This window comes from Heterodontus francisci, chromosome 1 (genome assembly GCF_036365525.1).
Source record: "Heterodontus francisci isolate sHetFra1 chromosome 1, sHetFra1.hap1, whole genome shotgun sequence".
NCBI classification, from domain to species: Eukaryota; Metazoa; Chordata; class Chondrichthyes; order Heterodontiformes; family Heterodontidae; genus Heterodontus; species Heterodontus francisci.
This window is the reverse complement of record NC_090371.1, coordinates 163,937,327-163,961,933: the sequence shown is the minus strand read 5'-3', so window position 1 is coordinate 163,961,933 and position 24,607 is coordinate 163,937,327. Positions and strand designations below refer to the sequence as shown.

The window sequence follows — 24,607 nt, the reverse complement described above, 5'->3', positions numbered from 1 at the left end:
ACTAGCATTGACATAAAATGTCTCTGGGGAATACTGCAAGCTTCAGGTTTAGTAAATAGTGTTGCTCCTTCTTTGAGAAATTGCAACTTCTTGCAACCTCCTGGAGAAATGCTGTTATGAGCATCCAACACAATAGATGCACCCAGTGGATAGCAATGAGCCTCCTTCAGTAGACACTTGGCATAGCTCCTAGTCCTTCATCTCAAAATTGGGGCATTTGAGACTCAAACATTTAATACCAGTTGGATACTGAACATTCCTGTCCCAGACACATGTTAATTGGCATCCAGGATCAAGAAAGATGCCAAGTTGCTTGGAATCCTACACATATGATGGCTAATGGAAGCTTATAACAGCGGTAGCACTTTGTTGGAAGATCTCAGATGGACAAGGTACATGGAAAAATATGGGCAACTAAAAATGTATAATTAAAATAGTTTCTCCATTAGTTTGTGCACCTTTTAAAACCTTAATGTCTTGAGTGTTATAGTCGGTGTATTATAATCTGGACATGACTCATTCTGAAGTGCAAAATGTCAGAGGCAAATTTATTGGTTAATCAGTCAAAGATTGATCTGATTCCTTTATGGCTAAATTGGTATATTACCACCTAGTATCAATCAAAGCCAAAGAGCCAGGGAGATCATTTGTTTGATCCATTTACCTGTCCTCATTCAGGAAACTGTAATTAGCATCTGTATCCCTGGACCAGAAAAGGGCAGAAATTTGAAAATGCCAGGCTTCCCATTGCTGATTATATAATGATGCCTACTGAAAGTGCATATTTGTGGGCATTAAGATCACACTGCTCTGATTCCTATCCATAACCCATTGGCTTGCCAACACAGGCACACAAAGAATAGTAACTTGACCAATTCAAGTGGCCAGAGTAGCCAGTATTTGTTGAAACAGGTAAAAGTAAATGAATGAAATAATTCCTAAACAAAAAACTAATGCGATGGACCAGAATTTCAAAGTCAGACACTCAATTACTCAGATTGGAATAAGTGAATTCAGGTCTTGTAGGTGAAGAACAGCAGGTTTGATGCCCACACTTAGAGACCATATGATTTGTTCATTAATTGAAACTAGTTCAGTTTCAACAATTAGCTGTATATGTATTGAACATCTAAAAAAGGCTCCCTATAGGAAGTGGTTCAGCTCTGCATGCACAGGCTAAAATATTACATTTTAACTATTGGAGGGCCATCAAGTTTTATATGCAAGTGAGCTGGGAGACATGCATCCAGTCCCAATGGCCTTTGATCACATTAACACAAAGCCAATGAAACACTATAATTAGCTGCAATTGACGTTTACTACATGCAAGCAGGCATGTTGAATTTTAGCCACACCATCCTTAGTTAGTTTGGATACTGGCCAACAAGGAGGTAATGACTTGCAGAAGCCAATGACTTTCAGAACAAAAATCATGCGACACAGATATATATGGACAATAGGCTACAAGTGTGGAAAGAATACAAATTTAATCCTTGTACATTATCAGGAAGATGCCAAACTGAGACCAAACACTTAAATACAAACCAGGCCATTTTTTTCATACCTCCTAGCAGTTAGGGGGAAAAAAGAGCATCAAGAGAAGGTAGTAAGCCACTACCACGTGGCTCAAGACAACAGCAAGGAAGAAAAAGGAAGCATCTATTTGTATGAAGCAAGGTGCTAATCCTATGGAAAATTTTCTTTATATTAAGAAGGAACCCAAGTTGATTACCAGCCCCTAACTTGGCTGAAAGAATGGCCCTAAAACTTAATATAATTACTATGGCAAAATCCTAGCAAATACTTGAATGTTCATGCAAATGTCCCCTCCCCATTTCTCTACCTCTAAAACAAAGAGATGGAAATAGTATTTAGGGGTTTGTTTTGACCACTATTAGGAAATAGAAAGCAGTAAACTGGTAAACAAACTCAATGGAGGCTATAAATCTCAGTGTACAGAATGTAACTGGATTGCCATATGAAACTGGCTGTAACAAGGAAAAAAACAGATTTAATTAATTAGGTTTAATGGATAAAAAAAGGTGCATAAGCAAAAATCCATTGTACAGTTATTTACATATTTTCCAGCTCCATATACATAAGTTGATTTGTACTGAACGAAAACCATTAGATATCTACAGACAGATTTTTTACAGTAAGCACATGAACTTGACAGTACAGTGAAACATCATTTTTAAATTCCTCTCTCATTCCAAGGAAGATTGATACTTTTCAGTAAATAATTAAGAATTAGGTGTTACTTAATGATACAGGAGTGTTTTGATCATCCAGTTGTGAAATTGCCTTTAAATCACTGTGCATTGTACTTTATCGTTTCCTTTTTAAAAGGTTGAACTTTCTAGTATTAAAACTATATTGTATAGTTCAGCAATGATTAATGCCTGATGTGGGGAAAACAGGAAAAAGGTGCTATTATACACTGATGTTTCAACAAGCTACTAGTAGGCACCAAACTGTACATTTAGCTGGTAAATACAGAAATCCATGCACAATTATGGAAATCTATATCTAGGCTTTGCAGTTTTCTGGTTCCAATATTCATCTCTAGATGTAATGTCTAGTCCAATGCTTCTTCCTTTTCTACTGACCTTCTGGGGTTTCACAGTAGATCCTGGTGTTGGATTTTCACCAACTAATGTCTCTTTATCTGCTATGCTGCAGGAATCATCTTGCATCATGCGCCTCAAAATACTAAGCTTTGAACCAAATCGAGATTGTAAACTTCTTCTTATGGTATCCGCAATATCAGTATCACAGTCAAATAAGACCTTTACAAATTCCAAGTATGGCCTGTTTAAAAAAAAAGAGCCACAGTTGTACATTAATGTGTAATCTGATTTTCTTTGAAGAAAAGAAGTTAAATTGTATGTTCACAAAATACAATTATCTATTGAAACATATAGTGCAGTGGTTCTTAATTTGAGTTTGACCCTACCAAAATATTCAGTCTTTTACATTAGTAGATATAATGGTCTGAATTTTGGTCTTTGCTGATGCTGGGAACAGAGGCAGATGGGGCCTGAAAATTATGAGGCTGGCTGGTATGCTGGCTTCCCAGCCTGTTCCCCTGAGTTTGAGGTCTGGAATGGCTGCTGTTCTGACAAGGTGAGCAGGCAATTAAGGCTCATTAAGGGGAAACTACCAGTCATGGATGAGCTGGACATACAGCCAACCAAATCGGAACTCAGTGATGCCATTGATTCCCTAGCCAGCGGAAAAGCCCCTGGGAAGGACAGCATTACCCCTGAAATAATCAAGAGTGCCAAGCCTGCTATACTCTCAGCACTACATGAACTGCTATGCCTGTGCTGGGACGAGGGAGCAGTACCCCAGGACATGCGCGATGCCAACATCATCACCCTCTATAAAAACAAAGGTGACCGCGGTGACTGCAACAACTACCGTGGAATCTCCCTGCTCAGCATAGTGGGGAAAGTCTTTGCTCGAGTCGCTCTGAACAGGCTCCAGAAGCTGGCCGAGCGCGTCTACCCTGAGGCACAGTGTGGCTTTCGTGCAGAGAGATCGACTATCGACATGCTGTTCTCCCTTCGTCAGATACAGGAGAAATGCCGTGAACAACAGATGCCCCTCTACATTGCTTTCATTGATCTCACCAAAGCCTTTGACCTCGTCAGCAGACGTGGTCTCTTCAGACTACTAGAAAAGATCGGATGTCCACCAAAGCTACTAAGTATCATCACCTCATTCCATGACAATATGAAAGGCACAATTCAACATGGTGGCTCCTCATCAGAGCCCTTTCCTATCCTGAGTGGTGTGAAACAGGGCTGTGTTCTCGCACCCACACTTTTTGGGATTTTCTTCTCCCTGCTGCTTTCACATGCGTTCAAATCCTCTGAAGAAGGAATTTTCCTCCACACAAGATCAGGGGGCAGGTTGTTCAACCTTGCCCGTCTAAGAGCGAAGTCCAAAGTACGGAAAGTCCTCATCAGAGAACTCCTCTTTGCTGACGATGCTGCTTTAACATCTCACACTGAAGAATGCCTGCAGAGTCTCATCGACAGGTTTGCGTCTGCCTGCAATGAATTTGGCCTAACCATCAGCCTCAAGAAAACGAACATCATGGGGCAGGATGTCAGAAATGCTCCATCCATCAATATTGGCGACCACGCTCTGGAAGTGGTTCAAGAGTTCACCTACCTAGGTTCAACTATCACCAGTAACCTGTCTCTAGATGCAGAAATCAACAAGCGCATGGGTAAGGCTTCCACTGCTATGTCCAGACTGGCCAAGAGAGTGTGGGAAAATGGCGCACTGACACGGAACACAAAAGTCCGAGTGTATCAGGCCTGTGTCCTCAGTACCTTGCTCTACGGCAGCGAGGCCTGGACAACGTATGCCAGCCAAGAGCGACGTCTCAATTCATTCCATCTTCGCTGCCTTCGGAGAATACTTGGCATCAGGTGGCAGGACTATATCTCCAACACAGAAGTCCTTGAAGCGGCCAACACCCCCAGCTTATACACACTACTGAGTCAGCGGCGCTTGAGATGGCTTGGCCATGTGAGCCGCATGGAAGATGGCAGGATCCCCAAAGACACATTGTACAGCGAGCTCGCCACTGGTATCAGACCCACCGGCCGTCCATGTCTCCGTTATAAAGACGTCTGCAAACGCGACATGAAATCGTGTGACATTGATCACAAGTCGTGGGAGTCAGTTGCCAGCATTCGCCAGAGCTGGCGGGCAGCCATAAAGACAGGGCTAAATTGTGGCGAGTCGAAGAGACTTAGTAGTTGGCAGGAAAAAAGACAGAGGCGCAAGGGGAGAGCCAACTGTGCAACAGCCCCAACAAACAAATTTCTCTGCAGCACCTGTGGAAGAGCCTGTCACTCCAGAATTGGCCTTTATAGCCACTCCAGGCGCTGCTTCACAAACCACTGACCACCTCCAGGCATGTATCCATTGTCTCTCGAGATAAGGAGGCCCAAAAGAAAAGAAGGGGAAACACAAGGGAAAACACTGAAGAATAGCAAAAAAATCAAGGAGGCAAAAGGGAACGTAAAACAATCACGATCACTCGAGAAAAAAAGTACTAGGAAAATTAATGGGACTAAACTTAACAAGTTCCCTGGACCGAATGGCCTGCAACCTAGGGTCTTAAAAGAAGTGGCTGCAGAGATGGTGGAAGCATTGGTTGTTAGCTTCCAAAATTCTAGATTCTGGAAAGGTTCCAGCAGTTTTAAAATTGCAGATGAAACATGCTTATTCAAGAAAGGGGTGGGGAGGAACAGAAAACAGGAAACTATAAGCCAGTTAGCCTATCATCTGGCATTGGGAAAATGCTAGAATCCTTTATTAAGGAAGTAGTAGCAAGACATTTAGAAAATCATAATGCAATCAGGAAGTGTCAACAGGGTTTTGTGGAAGGGAAATTGTGTTTGACAAATTTATTAGAGTTCTTTTAGGATGTAACAAGCAGGCTTGATAAAGGGGAACCAGTAGATGTAGTGTTTTTGGATTTCCAAAAGGCATTCGATAAGGTGTCACATAAGAGGTTACTACACAAGATAAGAGCTCATGGTGTTACTGGTAATATATTAGTATGCATAGAGGACTGGCTAACTAACAGGAAACAGAGTTGGGATAAATGGGGCAATTTCAGGTTGGCAAACTGTAACTAGTGGAGTGCCACAGGGATCAGTGCTGGGGGCTCAACAATTTATAATCTAGATTAGTGACTTGGATGAAGGGACCAAGTGTATTATAGCCAAATTTGTGGACAATGTAAAGATAGGTAAGAAAGCAAGTTGTGTGGAGGACACAAAGTGTCTGCAAAGAGATATAGATAGGTTAAGTGAGTGGGCAAAAATTTGACAGATTATAATGTAGGAAAATATGAGGTTGTCCACTTTGGAGGTAAGAATAGAAAAGCAGATTATTTACATGGAGAGATATTGCAGAATGCTGTGGCACTGAGGTATATGGAAGTCCTTGTACATGAATCACAAAAGGTTACCATGCAGGTACAGCAAGTAATTAGGAAGGCAAATGGAATATTAGCATTTATTGCATGGGGGATGGAGTATATAAGTAGAAAAGTCTCGCTACAACTGTGCAGGGCATTGGTGAGACCGCACCTAGAGTACTGAGTATAGTTTTGATCTGCTTACTTAAGGAGGGATATATTTGCATTGGAAGCAGTTCAGAGAAGGTTCCCTAGGCTGATTATTAAGAAGCTATTATTAAAGAGTTATAGCAGGGCATTTAGAAAATAACAAGGTAATCAGGCAGAGTCAATATGGTTTTGTGAAAGGGAAATCATGTTGAACAAATTTATTAGAATTCTTTGAGTTACATGTGCTGTGGATAAAGGGGAACTGGTGGACGTATTGTACTTAGATTTACAGCAGGCATTTGATAAGGTTCCACATCGAGGGTTATTGCAGAAAATAAAAGCTCATGGTGTAGGGGGTAACATATTGGCATAGATAGAAGATTGGTTAGTTAATAGGAAACAAAGAGTAGGCATAAATGGGTCATTTTCTGGTTGGCAAGATGTAACAAGTGGTGTGTCAGAAGGATCTGTGCTGGGGTCTCAACATTTTACAATTTATATAAATGACTTAGGTGAAGGGACTGAAGGTATGGTTGCTAAATTTGCTGATGACACAAAGATAGGTAGGAAAGTAAGTTGTGAAGAGGACATAAGGAGGCTACAAAGTGATATAGATAGGTTAAGTGAGTGGGCAAAGACCTGGCAAATGGAGTATAATGTGAGAAAGTGTGAAATTGTCCAATTTGGCAGGGAGAATAAAAAAGAAGCATATTATCTAAATGGTGAGAGAGATTGCAGTGATCTGAGATGCAGAAGGATCTGAGTGTCCTAGTGCATGAATCGCAATAGGTTAGTATGCAGGTACAGCACGTAATTAGGAAAGCTAATAGAATGTTATTGTTTATCGCGAGGGGAATTGAATACAAAAGTAGGGAGGTTATGCTTCAGCTATACAGGGCATTGGTGAGACCAAATCTGGAGGACTGTGTACAGTACTGGTCTCCTTATTTAAGGAAGGATGTAAATGCATTGGAGGCAGTACAGAGAAGGTTTACTAGACTAATACCTGGAATGGGCAGGCTGTCTTATGAGGAAAGATTGGACAGGCTAGGCTTGTATCTGCTGGAATCTAGAAGAGTAAGAAATGGCTTGATTGAAACATATAAGATCCTGAGGAGTCTTGACAGGGTGGATGTGGAAAGAATTTTCCCTTGTGGGAGAATCTAAAACTAGGGGTCATTGTTTAAAAATAAGGGGTCACCCATTTAAGGCAGAGATGAGGAGAAATGTTTTCTCTCAGAGGGTCGTGGGTCTTTGGAATTCTCTTCCTCAAAAGGTGGTGGAAGCAGAGTCTTTGAATATTTTTAAGACAGAGGTAGATACATTCTTGAAAGCAAGGGGGTGGAAGGTTATCGGGGGTAGATGGAAATGTGGAGTAATCAGTTCGGCCTTGAACTTATTGAATGGTGGAGCAGGCTCAAAGGGCCGAGTGCCCTACTCCTGCTCCTAATTCGTATGTTTGTATGTTTGATCGTATGATTCCTGGGATGAAGGGGTTGTCTTTTGAGCAAGTTGGGCCTATACGCATTGGAATTTAGAAGAATGAGAAGCGATCTTATTGAAACATATAAGATTGTGAGGGGGTTTGTCAGGGTAGATGATGAGAGGATGATTCCCTTCGTGGGGAATCTAGAACTAGGGGGCACAGTTTCAAAATAAGGGGTCTCCCTTTTAAGATGGTGACGAGGAGGAATTCTTCTCTCAGAGGGTTGTTAATCTGTGGGATTCTCTTCCACAGAGAGCTTACAAACATGCAAATTAGGAGCAGGAGTAGGCCACTCGGCCCCTCGAGCCTGTTCCGCCATTCAAGAAGATCATGGCTGATCTGATTGTAAACTCAACTCCACATTCGCGCCCACCCCCGATAACCTTTCATCCCCTTGCTTATCAAGAATCTATCTACCTCTGCCTTAAAAATATTCAAAGACTTTGTTTCCACCGCCTTTTGAAGAAGAGAGTTCCAAAGACTCACGACCCTCTGAGAGAAGTAATTTCTCCTCATCTCTTAAATGGGTGGCCCCTTATTTTTACACAGTGACCCCTAGTTCTAGATTCTCCCACAAGGGGAAACATTCTTTCCACATCCACCCTGTCAAGACCCCTCAGGATCTTATCCGTTTCAATCAAGTCGCCCCTCACTCTTCTAAATTCCAGCGGATACAAGCCTAGCCTGTCTAACCTTTCCTTGTAAGACAACCCACCCATTCCAGGTATTAGCCTAGTAAACTTTCTCTGAACTGCATACTAAACTTTTGCAATTCATGCACTATTCCACCCAGATCCTTCTGCATCTCAGAGCTCTGCAATCTCTCACCATTTAGATAATATCCTTCATTTTTATTCTTCCTGCCAAAATGGGCAATTTCACATTTTACCACATTATACTCCATTTGCCAGGTCTGTGCCCACTCAATTAACCTGTCTATATCCCTTTGTAACTTTGTCCTCTTCATAACTTAGCAGTGTATGCTGGGTCATTGAATATATTCAAGGCTGAGTGAGGCTGATATTTGATCATAAGGCAGTCAAGGATAATGAGGGGCAGGCTGAAAAGTGGAGTCAAGGCCACAATCAGATCAGCCATGATCTTGTTAAATGTTGGCGCAGGCTCGAGGGGCCAAATGGCCATCTCCTGTTCCTATTTCTTATGTTCTTATGTTATATATACACCACAGGCCTTAATCCAACAGCACCATTCACCTATTCAGATTAGGTCATTAAAAATTAATTACTTTCCATCCTCAGTTACAAGTTACACTGCTGTTTATTGTGAAAACATCTGACTAAGAGGTGGAATAATCTATTAATTTTGTATACTTTGGCTACCATCGACTTAAAGACCATTAAGTGTAAACTAGTATTTCATTCCTGTGCTTTCAAACACGCTGAAAGCAAGATAACCTGTTTTTTTCTTTCCCTTAAGGAACTAGAATTTAAAGCCAAAGTGGGCTTTCCTGCACATACCAGTTTAAAGATTGGTTGTTACTGAGCCAATGATCCAAACCAAAGACTATAAGGCGCGCCAAAATATTTTACTAGTCCGCTAAGAAAACCACAAACATTCAAGAATCTGACTAACTTTAGTCACAGTATCTACAGAGAAAATGTAATGATAAAGACAATCACAAGTTTTTGTGCTGTAGTTTAGACTATGACAAGTTTATTGTACAGCAATTAAGCTGCAAAGTACAGGACCGCAATCATGTAATGTAAGGAATTGGAAAATTATTTCAAGAAAATTTAAAACCATAATTTGGTGAAATTACAACATACCATTGGCAAGATAGCCAATTCAAATGGTGAGGGTGTAATAAGCTTCTACAATAGAATCTCTTTACTACTGCCATGATGTTAGCAAGAATGTTCAGACTCTAATTTTTGTAATGCTCCTTCTAGTGTGCAACCTTGTGTCTTAACCCCAATCTTGGTAAGAGCGACCTTCAGTAATTAGTGGCGGATTTCTGTGCCTGCCATCCTTACTTGCTAATTTCTACCACATTATGGGTAGTTTAGCCTTATAGAATTTCTTGTGTCCCACCCAAAATCTGCGACCCAGTCAACACCCCACAGATTTAATTTTCACAATGGAAAATTGACAGTCAACACAGGTTATTTTCAGCAATCATTCTGGGCTAATTTGAAGTGAAAGGACAATTTGTTTTTTCTTCATTTAGTTTTGTACACTTAAACCTATTTTGAATGAAGTGGAGAATGAAGGCTAATATACGAAGGTTAAGCATGGAGAAAACCACAATGTACTGCTCTTTCACTTCTGGTGCTACTTCAAATTCAGCCCAAACTGCAAATGGGTGCTGGCTACTTTACTCTAAAGATGGCTGGTACAGCAAATACAAAAATCCACATTAGTGCAAGGTTTGCTCCTCCTAAGATTGTTGTACACTAGAGAACTAATTCTGCTTTGAATCATACTATACTTGACCTGAAAAGCTGAACAATGGCATTGGGTGAGGAATGGGAGGAGAGAATAGAGCAAGCACCAGCATTCTTCACCATTGAACAGTACACGAATTCACAAAAATAATTACACATCACACTTGTAAAATTCTGCAACATCTTTAAATTTGCTGCAATATTTTTGTCATAAACAGATTCTTCTTCCTCTATTTACTTCAGAGAGAATTTCAAATTGGCTGTGCATCAATATAATTGATATATATAGTAAATGTAATTCATAATTTATTACTTGAAGTTACTGGCAAAGAATCTACAACATAAAATAATGGATTCTAGCTGAAATACAAGTTTGCTGCCCCAGAATAAGCTAGTGTAATATGAGCATTGTAATAACAAAGCAGAGTAGCTGAATATCATGGAAATGTGCAATATTGGGGACTGGAACCCTTCCTGGAATTGGCAGTAATTATTCATCTCCTATGGCAGAGTTAATCCATCCATGACAAATGGTACATGCCTCATTACTTTAAAATTATTCCACATTTGAGGTTTAGCAATGTATCTAGCCAAGATTCATGCCACTTGCCAAGATTCACTGCAAGTACAAGCTCAGAAAGAAGGACCGTCATTTAAGGAGCACTATTAACATTTCAGATGGAGCCCTGATTTACTGTTTAATCCTGTTAAAAACAAAGTCACTTTGCTGAAAAGTGAATCATACAATAGACAGAATTAAGCAATTTAGATAAAAATAGCAATGGAGGGTTTTTGCTCAAAGAAACATTCAAAGTGAACAGAATTCAAATTACCAATAGACTGCAATTGAAAGCTCAAAATGCCAAGCGTTCTTCAAAAATTGGAATGCTAACCATAGAACAATGGGTTGATATAGAATGTACATTAGCTTTTCATATGTTAACAATCAAATAAACTGCAGTACTGCCAACATGAAGTCTTTGAGGCTCAAATTCAGTGTTAAGCTGAATTCATTAGTTCATAAAACTCAAATATTGTCATTTCAAATCTGAGCATTTACAAGCTTTTTTCCTTTTGTAGTCAGCACTGCTTTACAGTATCTGCCCCTCAGCCTGCCTGGAAACCTAAAAAGCTGTTTGTCTTCAAAATGAGGCAAGTCTCAGGAGTAACTTTTGCTTTGCCTTTTTAAAAAAAAAATGCCAAACGACTAATTCTGATTTTTTTTTCCTCCAGAAATTTCCCCCCACCTCTACTTGTGTTTTTCCCCACCTCACCATCACCCACCCCCCACCCCCCAGCCCCCAGCCCCCAGTGGCATTTAGGGTTCCCAACTCTTGCACATGATTAGGCATGCTTTTTAAAAATGCTGAATGAGTGCTGGGTGTTACTCTGTAGTTTGATGCTGCAGAGTATAAACAGGTAACAGCTGTCCTATACCGATATTGTATAATTTCAATACATCACCTTCATCCATCCCTTTCTCCCCTTCCACCCATGGCATCAATTGAAACAAACACAATTTCAACCAATTTAGGAAAAAAGTCTAAGCAAATCCTCTTTGACCCCAAAACTTGATCAAATCCCAGGAGACCACAGCAACTGGATAACACAATCCCAATGAACCACCTGTTGCAGATATGCTGGCCACTGATAAACTTGTCCAGCTCCCTTTTGAATGGGAGTCCACATTCACTGGATGCGCTGGTAACTTGTTCTAAGGTTGACAACTCTAAAGAGAGGTAGCCTCCAGCATGTAAACTAGTTCTGTTTATGTAACTTAATGCTGTGTCTTAGTCTATCTGATGTGATGAGCCTATTCATCAATCTAGTGGCCCTCCTCTAAAACTTTTCCAAGTCCCATCACCTACCATATGAAGAAGCCCAACCTAGATGAGAAAAAAGTATTGTTTAAGACTTTTAACAGTGTATAATGTATTGTTGTGACAGTTTTGTCAATGTGTAGAAAGTTGTATTCAAATTACCTCTCCCCTGATGTTAGAAATCTGAAATAAACAGAAAATGCAGGTAATGCTCAGATCAGGTAGTATCTATGGAGAGAAATAGTTAACATCTCAACAGTGTGGCCATTAGTCAGAACTGGAAAATGTTATTTCAGTAGCAGAGACAGGAGAAGGGAAAGAACAAAAGGGAAGACAGGAGTGATTTAATGACAAAGGGATGAAAGTGCAAGCCAAAATGGGGCAAAAAGGAAGAGCTGTAAATGGCAACAGCAGAATCATTGTCAGCACCTACTGTCACAGAGAGCAGTGCTTATGATCTGAATTTTTTTTCCATGGGATATGAGTGTCACCTTGCTCATACCTAATTGCCCTTGAGAAGGTGGTGGTACGCTGCCTTCTTGAACCGCTGCAGTCCATCTGGTGTAGGTACACCCACAGTGCTGTTAGGAAGGGAGTTGTAGGTTTTTGACCCAGTGACAGTGAAGGAATGGTGATACAGATCTAAGTCAGGATGATTTGTGACTTGGAGAGGAACTTGCAGGTGGTGGTGTTCCCATGCGCCTGCTGCCCTTGTCCTTGTAGGTGTTAGATGTTACGGGTTTGGAAGGTGCTGTCAAAGGAGAATTGGTGAGTTGCTGCAGTGCATCTTGTAATGGTACACACTGCTGCCACTGGAAGGAGTGAATGAAGTGTTGATCAAGTAGGTTGCTTTGTCTTGGATGAAGTCAAGTTTTTTGAGTGTTGTTGGAGCTGCACTCATCCAGGCGTGGAGCATTTTCCATCACACTCCTAACTTGTAGATGGTGGATAGGCTTTGGGGAGTCAGATGGTGAGTTACTCACTGCAGAATTCCCAGCCTCTGACCTGCTCTTGCTGCAGTATTTATATGGCTGGTCCATTTCAGTTTCTGGTCAATGGTAACCCCCCAGGATGTTGATGATGGAGGATTCAGCAATGGTGATGCTGTTGAATGTCGAGAGGAGATGGTTAGATTCTCTTTTTTGGAGATGGTCAAATATTAAGCTGCTGTCTAGTCCAGAAAGCTTTAAAGTGCCTAATTGAAATACGAGGTGCCATTCCGAACTATATTGGAATAGTAGACTGAGGACAGAAAGATCAGAGTGGAAATGAGGCAAAGAATTACAATGGCAAGTGACTGGAAGCTTAGGGTCATGCTTGCAGACTGAACAGGGGTGTTCAGCAAAGTGATCACCCAATTTGCATTTGGTCTCCCCAACGTAGGGGACTACATCATGAGCAGCGAATACAGTATATTAAATTGAAAGTAATGTAAATTGCTGTTTTACCAGAGTGGTGAGTCTTCTGGACTTCAGTTTAACAATTGCAGATCATAACCATTGCTCCTATTTCTTTTGATAGAACATGCAGGTCATGATTCCGCTGTTGCATTTAGACCTCCTCTAGATCCATAGAGGCATAGATCTTTTGTTTGTTTACTTATTCTATTAATCTCTATCTGCCTTGCACTTTCATCCCTTTTCATTTAATAACTCTTGCCTTCCACCCTTTATGAACATCCCTCCCCTTTCCCAAAGCCTGTTGCCTCAAACATCTCAGTTCTAGAAAAGTCAGAGACCTGCAACATTAACTGTTTCTTTCTCCACAGATGGTACCTGACTTGCTATGTATTTCCGGCATTTTGTTTATATTTACATAAGAACTAGGAGCAGGAGTAGGCAATTCAGCCCCTCGAGCTGAATTCAATACGATCATGGCTGATTCATCTCGGCCTCAACTCCACTTTCCTGCGCGTTCTCCATAACCCTTCAACCCATTACTAATTAAACATTTGTCTATCTCCTCCTTAAATCTACTCAATGTCCCGGCATCCACTGCACTCTGGGGTAGTGAATTCCACAGACTCACGACCCTTTGAGAGAAGTAATTTCTCCTCATCGCTTTTTAAATCTGCTACCCCTTATCCTAAAACTATGACCTCTCGTTCTACATTGCCTCACCAGAGGAAACATCCTCTCTATGTCTACTTTGTCAATCCTGTTAATCATCTTATATACCTCAATTAGATCTCCTCTCATTCTTCCAAACTCTAAAGAGTAAAGGCCTAAAGTGCTCAATCTCTCTTCATAAGACAAACCCCTCATCTCTGGTTAGAAAAAAAAGCTTTATAGTTGCACAGTTAATGATTTTTGTATAAAAGTGTGGTATCATCTAATTTTACAATCTTTATTGTCATCAACAACATTGAGATTACATTTCCTAGTTCCCAATTCATGAAGGCCACTATTAAAATAACATTGCATATCAAACTTTCTCTAGATAGTACAGGATACTAGTGCCAGCCACGAGTAATAATCCAACTTTTTGCATGCAGTATTATTTGTCTTCTAGGATGGAGAGGTATACTTTTGCTGGGCTTTGTTCTTCACTTAAAAAGGGCAAGCTGGCCTTTAATACAATTTCAACAGTTAATTAAAAAGCTATGTGCACTGACTTAGTAAGCAGATTCTTTGGAGGAGTTTCCCATTTCTACATGTTAAAATGTCATGGACAAATACAGAGAATACTCAAAGAGACTAATAGAATGCTGGCCTTTATATCTAGGAGGACTAGACGACAAGAGGGGCAGAGGTCATACTACATCTATACAAAGCCATGGTTAGACTACACCTTAGGAAGGATATATTGGCCTCGCAGGGAGTGCTGTGTAAGTTTACAAGAATTATTCCTGGACTTCAAGGGTTAAATTACAAGGAGCAATGAAACAACCAGGGTTGTACTCACAGGGAACTGAGGGTAGAGTGACACTATTTCTAATAGATTGGAGTATAAGACTGGGGTACATAATCTAAAAAATTAAGAGGCAGATCTTTCAGGAGTGAAGTTAGAAGCACTTCTATATGCACAAGGGTGGTAGAAGTTGGAACTCTTCCACAAATGGCATTTGGTCCTGAGTCAATTGTTAATTTTAGATCTGAGATTGTTATCCAAAGTTATTAACGAGTATGGGGCAAAGGCAGATAGTTAGTTCACGGGTCAGCCACAATCTCTGAGTGGCAGAAAAGGCTCTAGGGGCTAAATGACTTACTCCTTTTCCAGCTTAACTGAGAATAGAGTGGTCAGTGTAAACCACTTTAGAGGAAAAAAATTCAGTGGTTGAATACTTTTAGTGAAGCCTTCTTTCTACCAGTATCTGAAATTTCAATTTGAATGAGAACTGCAGCCTGTACACTTTTCCATTTTCTACTCTTGCCAATGCTTTCAGATAGTATGCCTGACTAGTAAACCGTTTCCTGAAAATATAAAATAAGCCTGTCAAAACCAATTGTGAAAAACACTGGCAAAAAAACTCAACATGAAATACTGTCAAATAAAGGGCTCATGTCATGCAAGCAATTTGAAAAATGCCAGATGAAAAAGTAACTGCAAGACAATCCAGTGTAATCTTACATAATCCAAGAAGCAAGAATATGTGTCTGTGTCCTGGTGATGTTCACAGTTTTATTCCAGTTCTGAAGAAGGGTCACTGACCCGAAACGTTAACTCTGCTTCTCTCTCCACAGATGCTGCCAGACCTGCTGAGTATTTCCAGCATTTCTTGTTTTTATTTACAGTTTTATTGCCTACTTGTCCATAGTATGTGCAACAAAAGTTTAAAGACCCAAGTCAGACAACTCAATATATACTTACCCATTTAATAGCATATTGTGTAGATCAATTATTTCTGAAAAAGCATTAACATTGTCATTTGCTACAACACAAATGTCATACTTCTGGTAACAAGCCACCTGCAGTTCAGAAAGGATCTCCTGTATTGCAAGACATTTTCGAATACTGCAGCTGAATCTGGATTTAATCCCAATAGCATTACACTTAAGGAAATCTTTAATAAATTGTTTTCCCTGGAAGAGGACAGAGAGAAACAAGAGAGATTAAACAAGTGCACCAGATCAAAAAGAAATAAATTTATACATTTTCATGGTTTCATGACAGTTACCTCTTCACAGGTAGGAGTTTCTGCTAGATTGTGCTCTTGCTTCAGTGTAATTCAGCCAAAAGCAGCTAAACCAGCACAAGAGGGGAATTTCAAGTGCAAATTACATTTCTGCAATCTTTGCACTGATTTAAAAGCAGTGACAGAAGTTGGCTTTGCCCACAGAAGAGGTCAGGCTCCAGACTGAATTAACCACCATTGCTAGTTTGATTCTAAATTAAGCTGCATTTTTGGTGCAAGGACATTAATAGGCACCTTTTAAAAATTAATAAGCTGACTAGTGTACACCAGAAACCTTAACTCTGCTTCTCTCTCCACAGATGCTGCCAGACCTGCTGAGTATTTCTAGCACTTTTTGTTTTTGTTTCAAATTTCTAGCATCTGCAGTATTTTGCTTTTATTTTAGATCTGTGCCTTTCATCAGAGTCATTTGTACAGCACCTTTAACACATTAGAAGAGGTCCCCAAGCATTTCATAGGAGCATTAACAACATTGACGCTGAACCACACAGAGCTATTAGGGCAGATGACCAAAAGCTTGGTCAAAGAGGTAGGTTTGAAGGGGAGTCTTAAAGAGGAGGAGGGTACAAAGAAGTTGAGAGACTGAATTTGAGTTCAAGGCCTAGGCAACTGAAGGCACAACCACCAATGGTGCAATGATTAAAACTGGGGGATGTACAAGAGGCCAGATTGGAGAAGAGCAGAGATTGCGAAGAATTGTAGAAAGTCGGTGATGGGGAGAGGAGGGCAGTTGGGGGAAGGGGAAAGCCCATGGAAAAATTTGAAAACATGAGCATTTTAAAATGTTGGTGTTGCTGGACTGGGATCCAATGTAGGTCAGTGATGGGTGAACAAGATTTTGTGTAAGTTAGGATACGGACAGCAGAGTTTTGGATGAGCTCAAGTTTATGTGGATTAGGTTAGAAGATGGAGGACAGCCAGGAGAGCTTTGCAATAGTCCTGTCTCAAGGAAGAAGGCGTGGATGATGGTTTCATTATCAGCAGCAGATAATCTGAGGCAGAATTGGAGTTGGGCAATATTATGGAGATGAAAATAGTCAGTCTTGGCAGAGCAGATGTGGTTGGTAGTTCATTTCAGTCAAATACAACATCTAGATTGAAAACTATCTGATTCAACCTCAGACTGTAACCAGGGAGAGGGATGGAGATGGTGCCTAGGGAATGGTGTCTGAGGTAGAGGCCTGCTTTAGGCCTGGAAAAAGAACCCGACTGAACCACAGCGGTCCCGAGCCCGACCAGGCCTGAATCCCTCTGATTTTGCCCCGAGCCCGACCCGATCCGACCCCGCCACTACTCGACCCGACCCAAACCCGACCCGACCATCCCTTCACTTACCTTCCTGACACCGAACCTGCAAGAAGCTGCAGCTCATACGCGATGACATCATAGTGACGCCATTCACTCACTGCGCAGACTCAGTTTCATCCCAGACTCCCAGCTCAGGTAAATTTTTTAATTTCAATACTTACCAGCAGAGCACTTACCGTGTGTGTCCGGCCCGACCCGACCCGACCCGACTTGACCTGGACTCGGCCCGACCAGACCCAAGCCCGAAAGCTGACTCCGAAAGATGGGCCCGACCCGACCCGAACCCGACACATGTCGTTGGGTCCCGTCGGGTTCGGGTCGGGTAGCAGGCTTCTAGTCTGAGGCAGGGACCAAAGACAATTGCTTCAGTCTTCCCAACATTTAGTTGAAGGGAATTTCTACTCATCCAGTACTGCATGTCAGACAAACAGTGTGACAAATGTCTCCATATTCTAATTTACCCTAGCCAAGAAAGCATTCATGTATTCAGATCTTTCACTTCACCACCCCTCTGCTGACTTAAAAACCTATGACATTGATCTCTTCTTTCCACACCCCAAACTTTTGCTTGCTCATTGTTCATCTTTGCTCCTTGTAAAGATGTTTTAACGAGTGCTTTATAAATGCAAGACACTAATTTTTTCCAAAAGTGATGAAAACTTGGAAAAGTTACACAAAAACATAGAATTAACCTAGCCAAAATTACTGCCTCCATTGTAAATACTAGGAAATGCAAATAATTGAATAATTTAAAAATAAACCTATTGAACATGTGCATTAGAGAGCTATACTAGCTTTCATATGATGACTAACAGCAGCTCATGCTGGGAACGGGTATTTTACAATTCTGTATGCATTGCAGTAAGCTATACCAAACAATACATGCAAAAAAGCACATCAAAAAGCTGGATTCTTCAACTGAAATTTAATTCAAGATGTGGATTATTCCTTTAGTTCATATTAACATCTATTTAAAATGTTCAATGTTAAAAATATTGGTTGTGATGGCACTGTGTCAAACAGTGTTGCAGCTGGACCTCCTCACTCCTGTTGAAGCAGAGATAAATCCATATAAACAAGCTTCAAGAGGCAGTTAATAGCCATAAAGTTTATGTAACAGTGATTTACATCAGGTACACAATTACAATAATCTAATGAGGACAAGCTAGACAAGGATTATAAAAATTTACAAGATAGTAGGAAACTTCATTGCTTTTCAGTTATTGGAGAAAGGTTGAGGAAACACATTCTAAAAGAAGAATCCTTTTGCACAGATAACAAGGAGAAAAAGATAGTCCTGCAATTTTTGATCTACCTTCATATGCAAGAATTGCTGAGATTTCTGAGGTGCTACAAAGTGCTTACTCAAACTGTATTAAGTACATCTATCTGTTGGCATGATGCTGGATTTAAACACAAGAAAATGACCGACCAGTGAGTCTTTTCCTGTCTAGCTAACCTGTCCCATATTACAAAGTTCCAAAACTGGAACATTAATGTTGTTTCTCTCTCCACAGATGCTGCCTGTTTTGCTGAGGATTTCCAGCATCTGCAGTATTTTGCCTTTGTGTCAAAATCAAGTCTGTTTTGTTTGGTGGGCATTTGAGGTTTCATACACAAGACTCAGTTTTCTTCCTTCAAGTAAGAGGAAAAAAGATCAATCTCTGAAGTTAATCCATAGGAGGGATGTAGGAATAAATAAAAGACTTCCTTGGGAGGAAATATTATACTCTAATCTGACCCCTACTAGCAGGGAAATTAAAAAAAAGTCAATTATAGCAAAGGTATACCCTCCAATGCCCCAGTGGGGAAACCCACCACCTGATTCAAGGCTAAGCCACAGAGAAGGTGGACTTTCAATCTTCAGTCCATGGAGAAAATTCCTCCAGGTTCACACTCCCAATTGTTATCTTGTAATATCTCCTGAAAAATTCAGATTTTAGGACAGAACAGGATTAGGGTCACCTGCAATACCCTCCTTTTCAAATATCCCATCAACACATTGTCTTAACTTGAACTAGCATTTTCACAAATATCCATTAGGGAATTTGAAGCACTTTCCAGAAACACAGGATTATATTTATGCAATCAGTCACTAGTTTAGTTTAGGCTCATGTTTTTACTTGGGAAAATTGTGCTTACAGGAAAAACGCTCATTACACTTATTGGAACCTTTAACATTGAAGTGCACAAGTGCTTATTTTTCTGTTTTAGACACAGAACTCATTTAACAGTCTACACATGACCAACTGAGAATACTTCAGAACTTTACCCATTAACAAAGAATATTCCCATTGACCAGAAGGTGGACTATCAGCACATGCCATGCATTTGAAATTAGCATGGCCATTGAAACCACTGCTGCAGTTTTCTTCTTCCCTGCTCCCGCGCCATTACCTCTGATTTCCCTCAAAAAGCTATCCTTGGTCCCTTCCTATTTCTCATCTACATGCTGCCCCTTGGCGACATCATCCAAAAGCAGTGTTAGTTTTCAAATGTACACGCAGGACACCCAGCTCTACCTCACCACCTCTCTCAACTGCTCCACTTTTGCTAAATTATCAGACTGCTTACCCGACATCCAGTACTGGATGAGCAGAAATTTCCTCCACTAAAATACTGGCATGACTGAAGACATTGTTTTTGGTCCCCACTACAAGCTCCATTCTCTAGCTACTGACTCCATCCCTTTCCCTGGCACCAGTCTGAGACTAAACCAATCTGTTCGTAACTTGTGTCATATTTTGACTCTGAGATGAGCTTCCGACCACGTATTCGCTTTGTGCCCTTGTCTTTAAGACTCTTGCTACGGCCAGGTGAGGAGGGGTCACAAGGCTCCCTCTTGTCCTTCCTCTTATTTGACCACAACCGAGTTTATTCCTTTTTAAACAGTGGATGTGCTTACCACTTCAGTGAGTGTTTACCTTTTACCTTTGTGGTGGCCATAAAAGAGCCAATCGGACAGGTTTTCTTGAGTTTAAACAAGAAAGAGGTGAGACTATACTAACAATCTAAACCCAATCTAAATAAAATAATAAAATACTAATGTTCATGCACACACTCACATGAGAATCACATACACAATTAGATTAGAGTGCTGAGGGGTATATTGTGGTTGGATTAGAGTGCAGAACAAATAAAAATTGATACACAGTCTGTGGGGTTGGATGATTCCGTTATCTTCCAGTTGATGTTGTGTTCTTGAAGTCTTTGGCTGGTAAATGTACAGTTTGTGCCTGGCCCAACTGGTTCAGGCTTTTCTTGTAGGCAGAATTGTAGGTGGCTTTCTTCCCCTGGTGTCTTTGTCTTGGATCCAGCAACCAGCAGCTCGGCTTCACAATGAGTTTTCCCGAGAGAGAGTGAGAGCGCGTTCCTGGCTTCTGCATAGAATAAGTCACTGGCTTGACTGTCCTTGTCCAAGGGAAACTCCCAGCTTTCACAGAGATGGACAATCACATGAATGCCTCTGTGTACTCTCTGGAACCTTCTAATGAGATTCAAGGTTGGGAGTTTCCATCTCCTCAGGCCTCAGGATACCAATCTTTACACTTGGAGGGGTTTGCTGTTTCAAAGTCAATGTGTCAGGATGGCCTTGAATGCCGTGTTAATGAAGCAATCTTTGGTAATTCAACCACTTACAGCAAGCCATTGTTTTGGGTCCAGGATCATCAGACGTGTCACCTCTTGGAGGCCTTGGAATGTGAAAAGGTGGTGGAATTTTATTCTTGTAAAATGAGAGCCATCCAACCACTGAAAAGTCTGTGACGATCCCGCTACCGCCTGGCCTGGGGATCTGGACCGCGTTTTACGGTCCCTAGGCCCTTAACTGGTCTGAGGCAGCTCTTCCACCTCATTGAGGCAGGAAGTCCCGCCTAATGGAGCTGCTGGCCAATCAGTGGGCCGGCAGCTCTTCGTCCCATCAGTGCCACCAGGAGCGGTCGCCACTGCTGGGACTGCAACCCAGCTTCGGGAAGAAGAGGAAGGATGGCCCCGGGTAAAGGTAAGATTTTGAACCTCGCCGGGGGTGATCGGTCAGGCATTGAGGCAAGGATGGTCGATTGGGGGGATGGAGGGGAACGTGTTGGCTGTTTGGGGTGGTTGAGGCAAAGTGGGCCGCCCTCCATCGGGCACAGGGTGCCTGATCAGGAGGGCTTCCCCAAGGCTGTCAGAAAGCCACCTCCTTTTAACAGGCGTCTTTTCTCAGGCCTAAGCTGCCAGTCTGCCAACGGATAAATTCCCGCGGTGGCGGGCGGAAGTCCTTAGGTGGCCGTTAACAGGCCACTGAAGGGCCTTGATTGGCCTGGGATGGGTGGGCCACTTTTCGCCTCCGCCGCCCTATGTAAAATGGCAGCGGAACCGGGAGCGGGTTGGGAAGGGACCCCCCTGAGCCTCCCAATCCATTTTTAATTTACGTCCCCCCCCACCACCATCTCACTCTTTGGGGGTGGGGGGGGGGCGTAAAATTCTGGCCGGTGTTTCAGATGCGAATTGTGGTGGCCATCTTCGCTGCCAGGTTTTTTTTAGAAGTTAACTGTCGGATTTTTTCCATTAAAATTTTAATGTAGGTTTCCAACCGATGAATTAAAATTGCTCATTTGGCATATTGTATTTTCTTGACACTCTCCTTGAAACCTATCTCTTTGACCAAGCTTTTGGTCATCTGACCTGATGGCTGGGATTTTACCCTTGGCGGACGGGAGCCGTCCACTGACTGAAAAGTCGGTGGCAAACCCACTTCCGCCTGGCCTGGGGATCCGACCCATATTTTGCGGGCCCCAGGCTTTAATTGGTCTGAGGCAGGACTTCCACCCACTTGAGGTAGGAAGTCCCACCTAATAGAGCTGCCGGCCAATCAGCAGGCCAGCAGCTCTCTGTCCCAGCAGCACCACCGGAAGTGGTGGTGACTGCTGGGACCGCAGCCCAGCTTCGTGAGGAAGATGTCGGGGAACACCGGAATGCAGGTACGTTTTTGTTGTCTCTCCGTGGTGATCGGTTGGGCCCCGACGAGGCAAGAGTATTTGATTGGGGGGACGGGGGGCATGTTGGGTGTTGTGTTGGGGCAGGGGAGACGGCCCAATCATGAGGCCGCCCCCCCCCGCCACCAGGATGTCAGAGTGCCGCCTCCTTTTAACAGATGGCTTTTCTTGGGCCTGGCCACCCGACTAGCCAAGTGTAAAATCCCCGTTATGTGGCCACTTAAGGGCCTTGATTGGCCTGGGGCGGGCAGGCCGTTTTTAGCTGCTGCCACCCTGCATAAAGTGGCGGCAGAGGTGGGAGCAGGTTGGGAAGGCCCCCCGAGCCTCCTGCTCCATTTTACCCCCCCCTCCCCCACAACCACACCCGCGGGGGGCGGGTGTAAAATTCCGGCCTATATCTCTATGTGACTGGTGTCATTTTGCTTTATAATGCTTCTGTGAAGCGCCTTGGGACGTTTTATTACATTAAAGGTGCTATATAAATACAAGTTGTTGTTGCTGCTCCATCAATCCAAATACAGGAACAAGCACTCAAGAATCAGCTGGCTGTAGCACACCTCCTAAAAAACCCAAATCCAAACAAATGGGTATAATTTAGTTACACCTGATCCAGTCCCTACAGTTGGAGATACTAAAATAGGGAATTTTAAATCATGTTGCCTGCTTTAAGCAAACTTTCACAACTTTAAAATTTGAACAGAAGTTTTTTAAAAAAAGATATCTATTACCTGTGTGTTAAAACTTCCTGCGTTCTGGAGAAGGAGTCTGCAGATATCAAACAGGTTATCGAGTTCACAGGTGCTGTTTTCCAAACATTCAAAAACATCACATCCCACATCTGGAGCATTATGCAAACAGTTATTAATTTCAACTGTTGAAAATAGAAAGAAACATACAATGGTTTCCTAATTATTCACTATATTTGAGCAGCAAAAATGGTCTATGAGCAATTCTCAAGATGGCAAGATGACAAAAAGGTATAAGTACAAGAAAAGCTCAAGCAATTTATACAATGACTTGAACTGCAGAGATATTATCGCTATGTTACCTTTTATTCCAGAATTTTCTTCATTACTACATACAAACATTTGAATTTGTATCTTCCATGATATGGTCGGGGAGGAGAGATACACACAGTATTACAAACTCCAAGATATCTAGTTATACATACCTAGACAGTCATTTTGGTGGGTCACACAAATAGGAAGCATTTGCACTTTAGAACTGTGCATACGAAAGCACGTAAATATAGTAAAAGCAAAATACAGAGGATACTGGAAATCTGAAACAAAAAACAGAAAATGCTGGAAATACTCAGCAGGTCTGGCAGCATCTGTGGAGAGAGAAGCAGAGTTAATATTTGAGGTCTGTGACCTTTCATCAGAACTGATCACAGGCCTGAAATGTTAACTCTGCTTCTCTCGCCTGACCTCCTGAGTATTTCCAGCACTTTCTGTTTTGATTTCATGTAAATACAGTAATAAAATATACAGAACTAATTTTATGCCACAAACGAGTGATACTGATCATGTCGATTCAACCTCAAATCAGATTAGATCCATCATGCGGGTATAGGAATGTCATTACCACGCCATTAGATGCAACACAGTCTCCGGTCATACATTTCATGTTAAAATGGGATTGAGTACAGAGTTTTTTTTTAAGTGAAGGAAGCGCTTTGTGATCAAAGCAATAGCCACATGGTGCTGAGAGCTAGATAGTAAAATGAAAGGCGAGCCGAGGTGGAAAGGACTTAAGAGGAGACGGGACAAGTCAATTAGGCTTTCCCAACACTGGGGAAATAACACAAAATTGGTAGAGCTGATTGTCTAACCCACCTTTTAGTCCTCTCTCCCTCCTGTCCCACGTTCTCCAACATCCTCAGCTTTCTCCAACCCCCTAGACCCTGTCTCCTAACCCCTCCCCGATCTCCAGGAGCTCACCTGCACTCTGCGCGTACCCTCGCACCTTCTCCTGTGCAGCGCTGCTGCTGGAATCTCTCTCCCCGAGCGGCTCATTCACATCCGAAAGCTGCCCAGCAACGACAGGGAATCGGAGAAGTAAGAGCAGCACCGACAGACAACCCTCCATCTCCACGGCGATGCTAGCAACCTCTGAACGCCTTGAAGCGCCGGCAGGTTAAGATTAAGATTTTTTTTCAATCACGTGAGGAAAGGTGGTGGTGGTGGGGGGCGGACTTGAAATAGAGCGAGGAAGAGAAAGCAATCAGCACTGGAGACACAGACTAAATCTCACACAGGAGCTGCAAAAAGCTTAGACTGCTTTATACTTAAAAAAAAACCTCAGTGTCATCAAAGGAACAATTACACTTGCAAATACTCCTCAGCAATTTTATCCCTTTTTTAAATGATCCCTA

At 41.9% G+C, this 24,607-nt stretch overlaps 1 protein-coding gene across 1 annotated transcript; it reads right to left on the bottom strand.

Annotated features, from left to right (window-relative positions):
- Positions 1-2,472: 2,472 nt before the first annotated feature.
- Positions 2,473-24,321, bottom strand: LOC137347734 (stanniocalcin-like). Its single transcript, XM_068012666.1, has 4 exons — positions 24,174-24,321; positions 22,959-23,101; positions 15,622-15,833; positions 2,473-2,811 (listed from the first exon to the last, which is right to left on the bottom strand). Exons 1-4 carry the CDS (start codon positions 24,319-24,321, stop codon positions 2,514-2,516), a joined length of 801 nt encoding a protein of 266 aa, XP_067868767.1. The 3' UTR covers positions 2,473-2,513.
- Positions 24,322-24,607: the final 286 nt, after the last annotated feature.

Excerpts from the sequence above, each read along its gene's own strand:
- LOC137347734 (XM_068012666.1), bottom strand. The coding sequence starts at position 24,321 with ATGGAGGGTTGTCTGTCGGTGCTGCTCTTACTTCTCCGATTCCCTGTC. Across the intron at positions 23,102-24,173 it reads AGGGTACGCGCAGAGTGCAG|TTGAAATTAATAACTGTTTG; the intron begins GTGAGCTCCTGG and ends TATTTTCAACAG. Across the intron at positions 2,812-15,621 it reads CACAATATGCTATTAAATGG|GCCATACTTGGAATTTGTAA; the intron begins GTAAGTATATAT and ends TTTTTTAAACAG.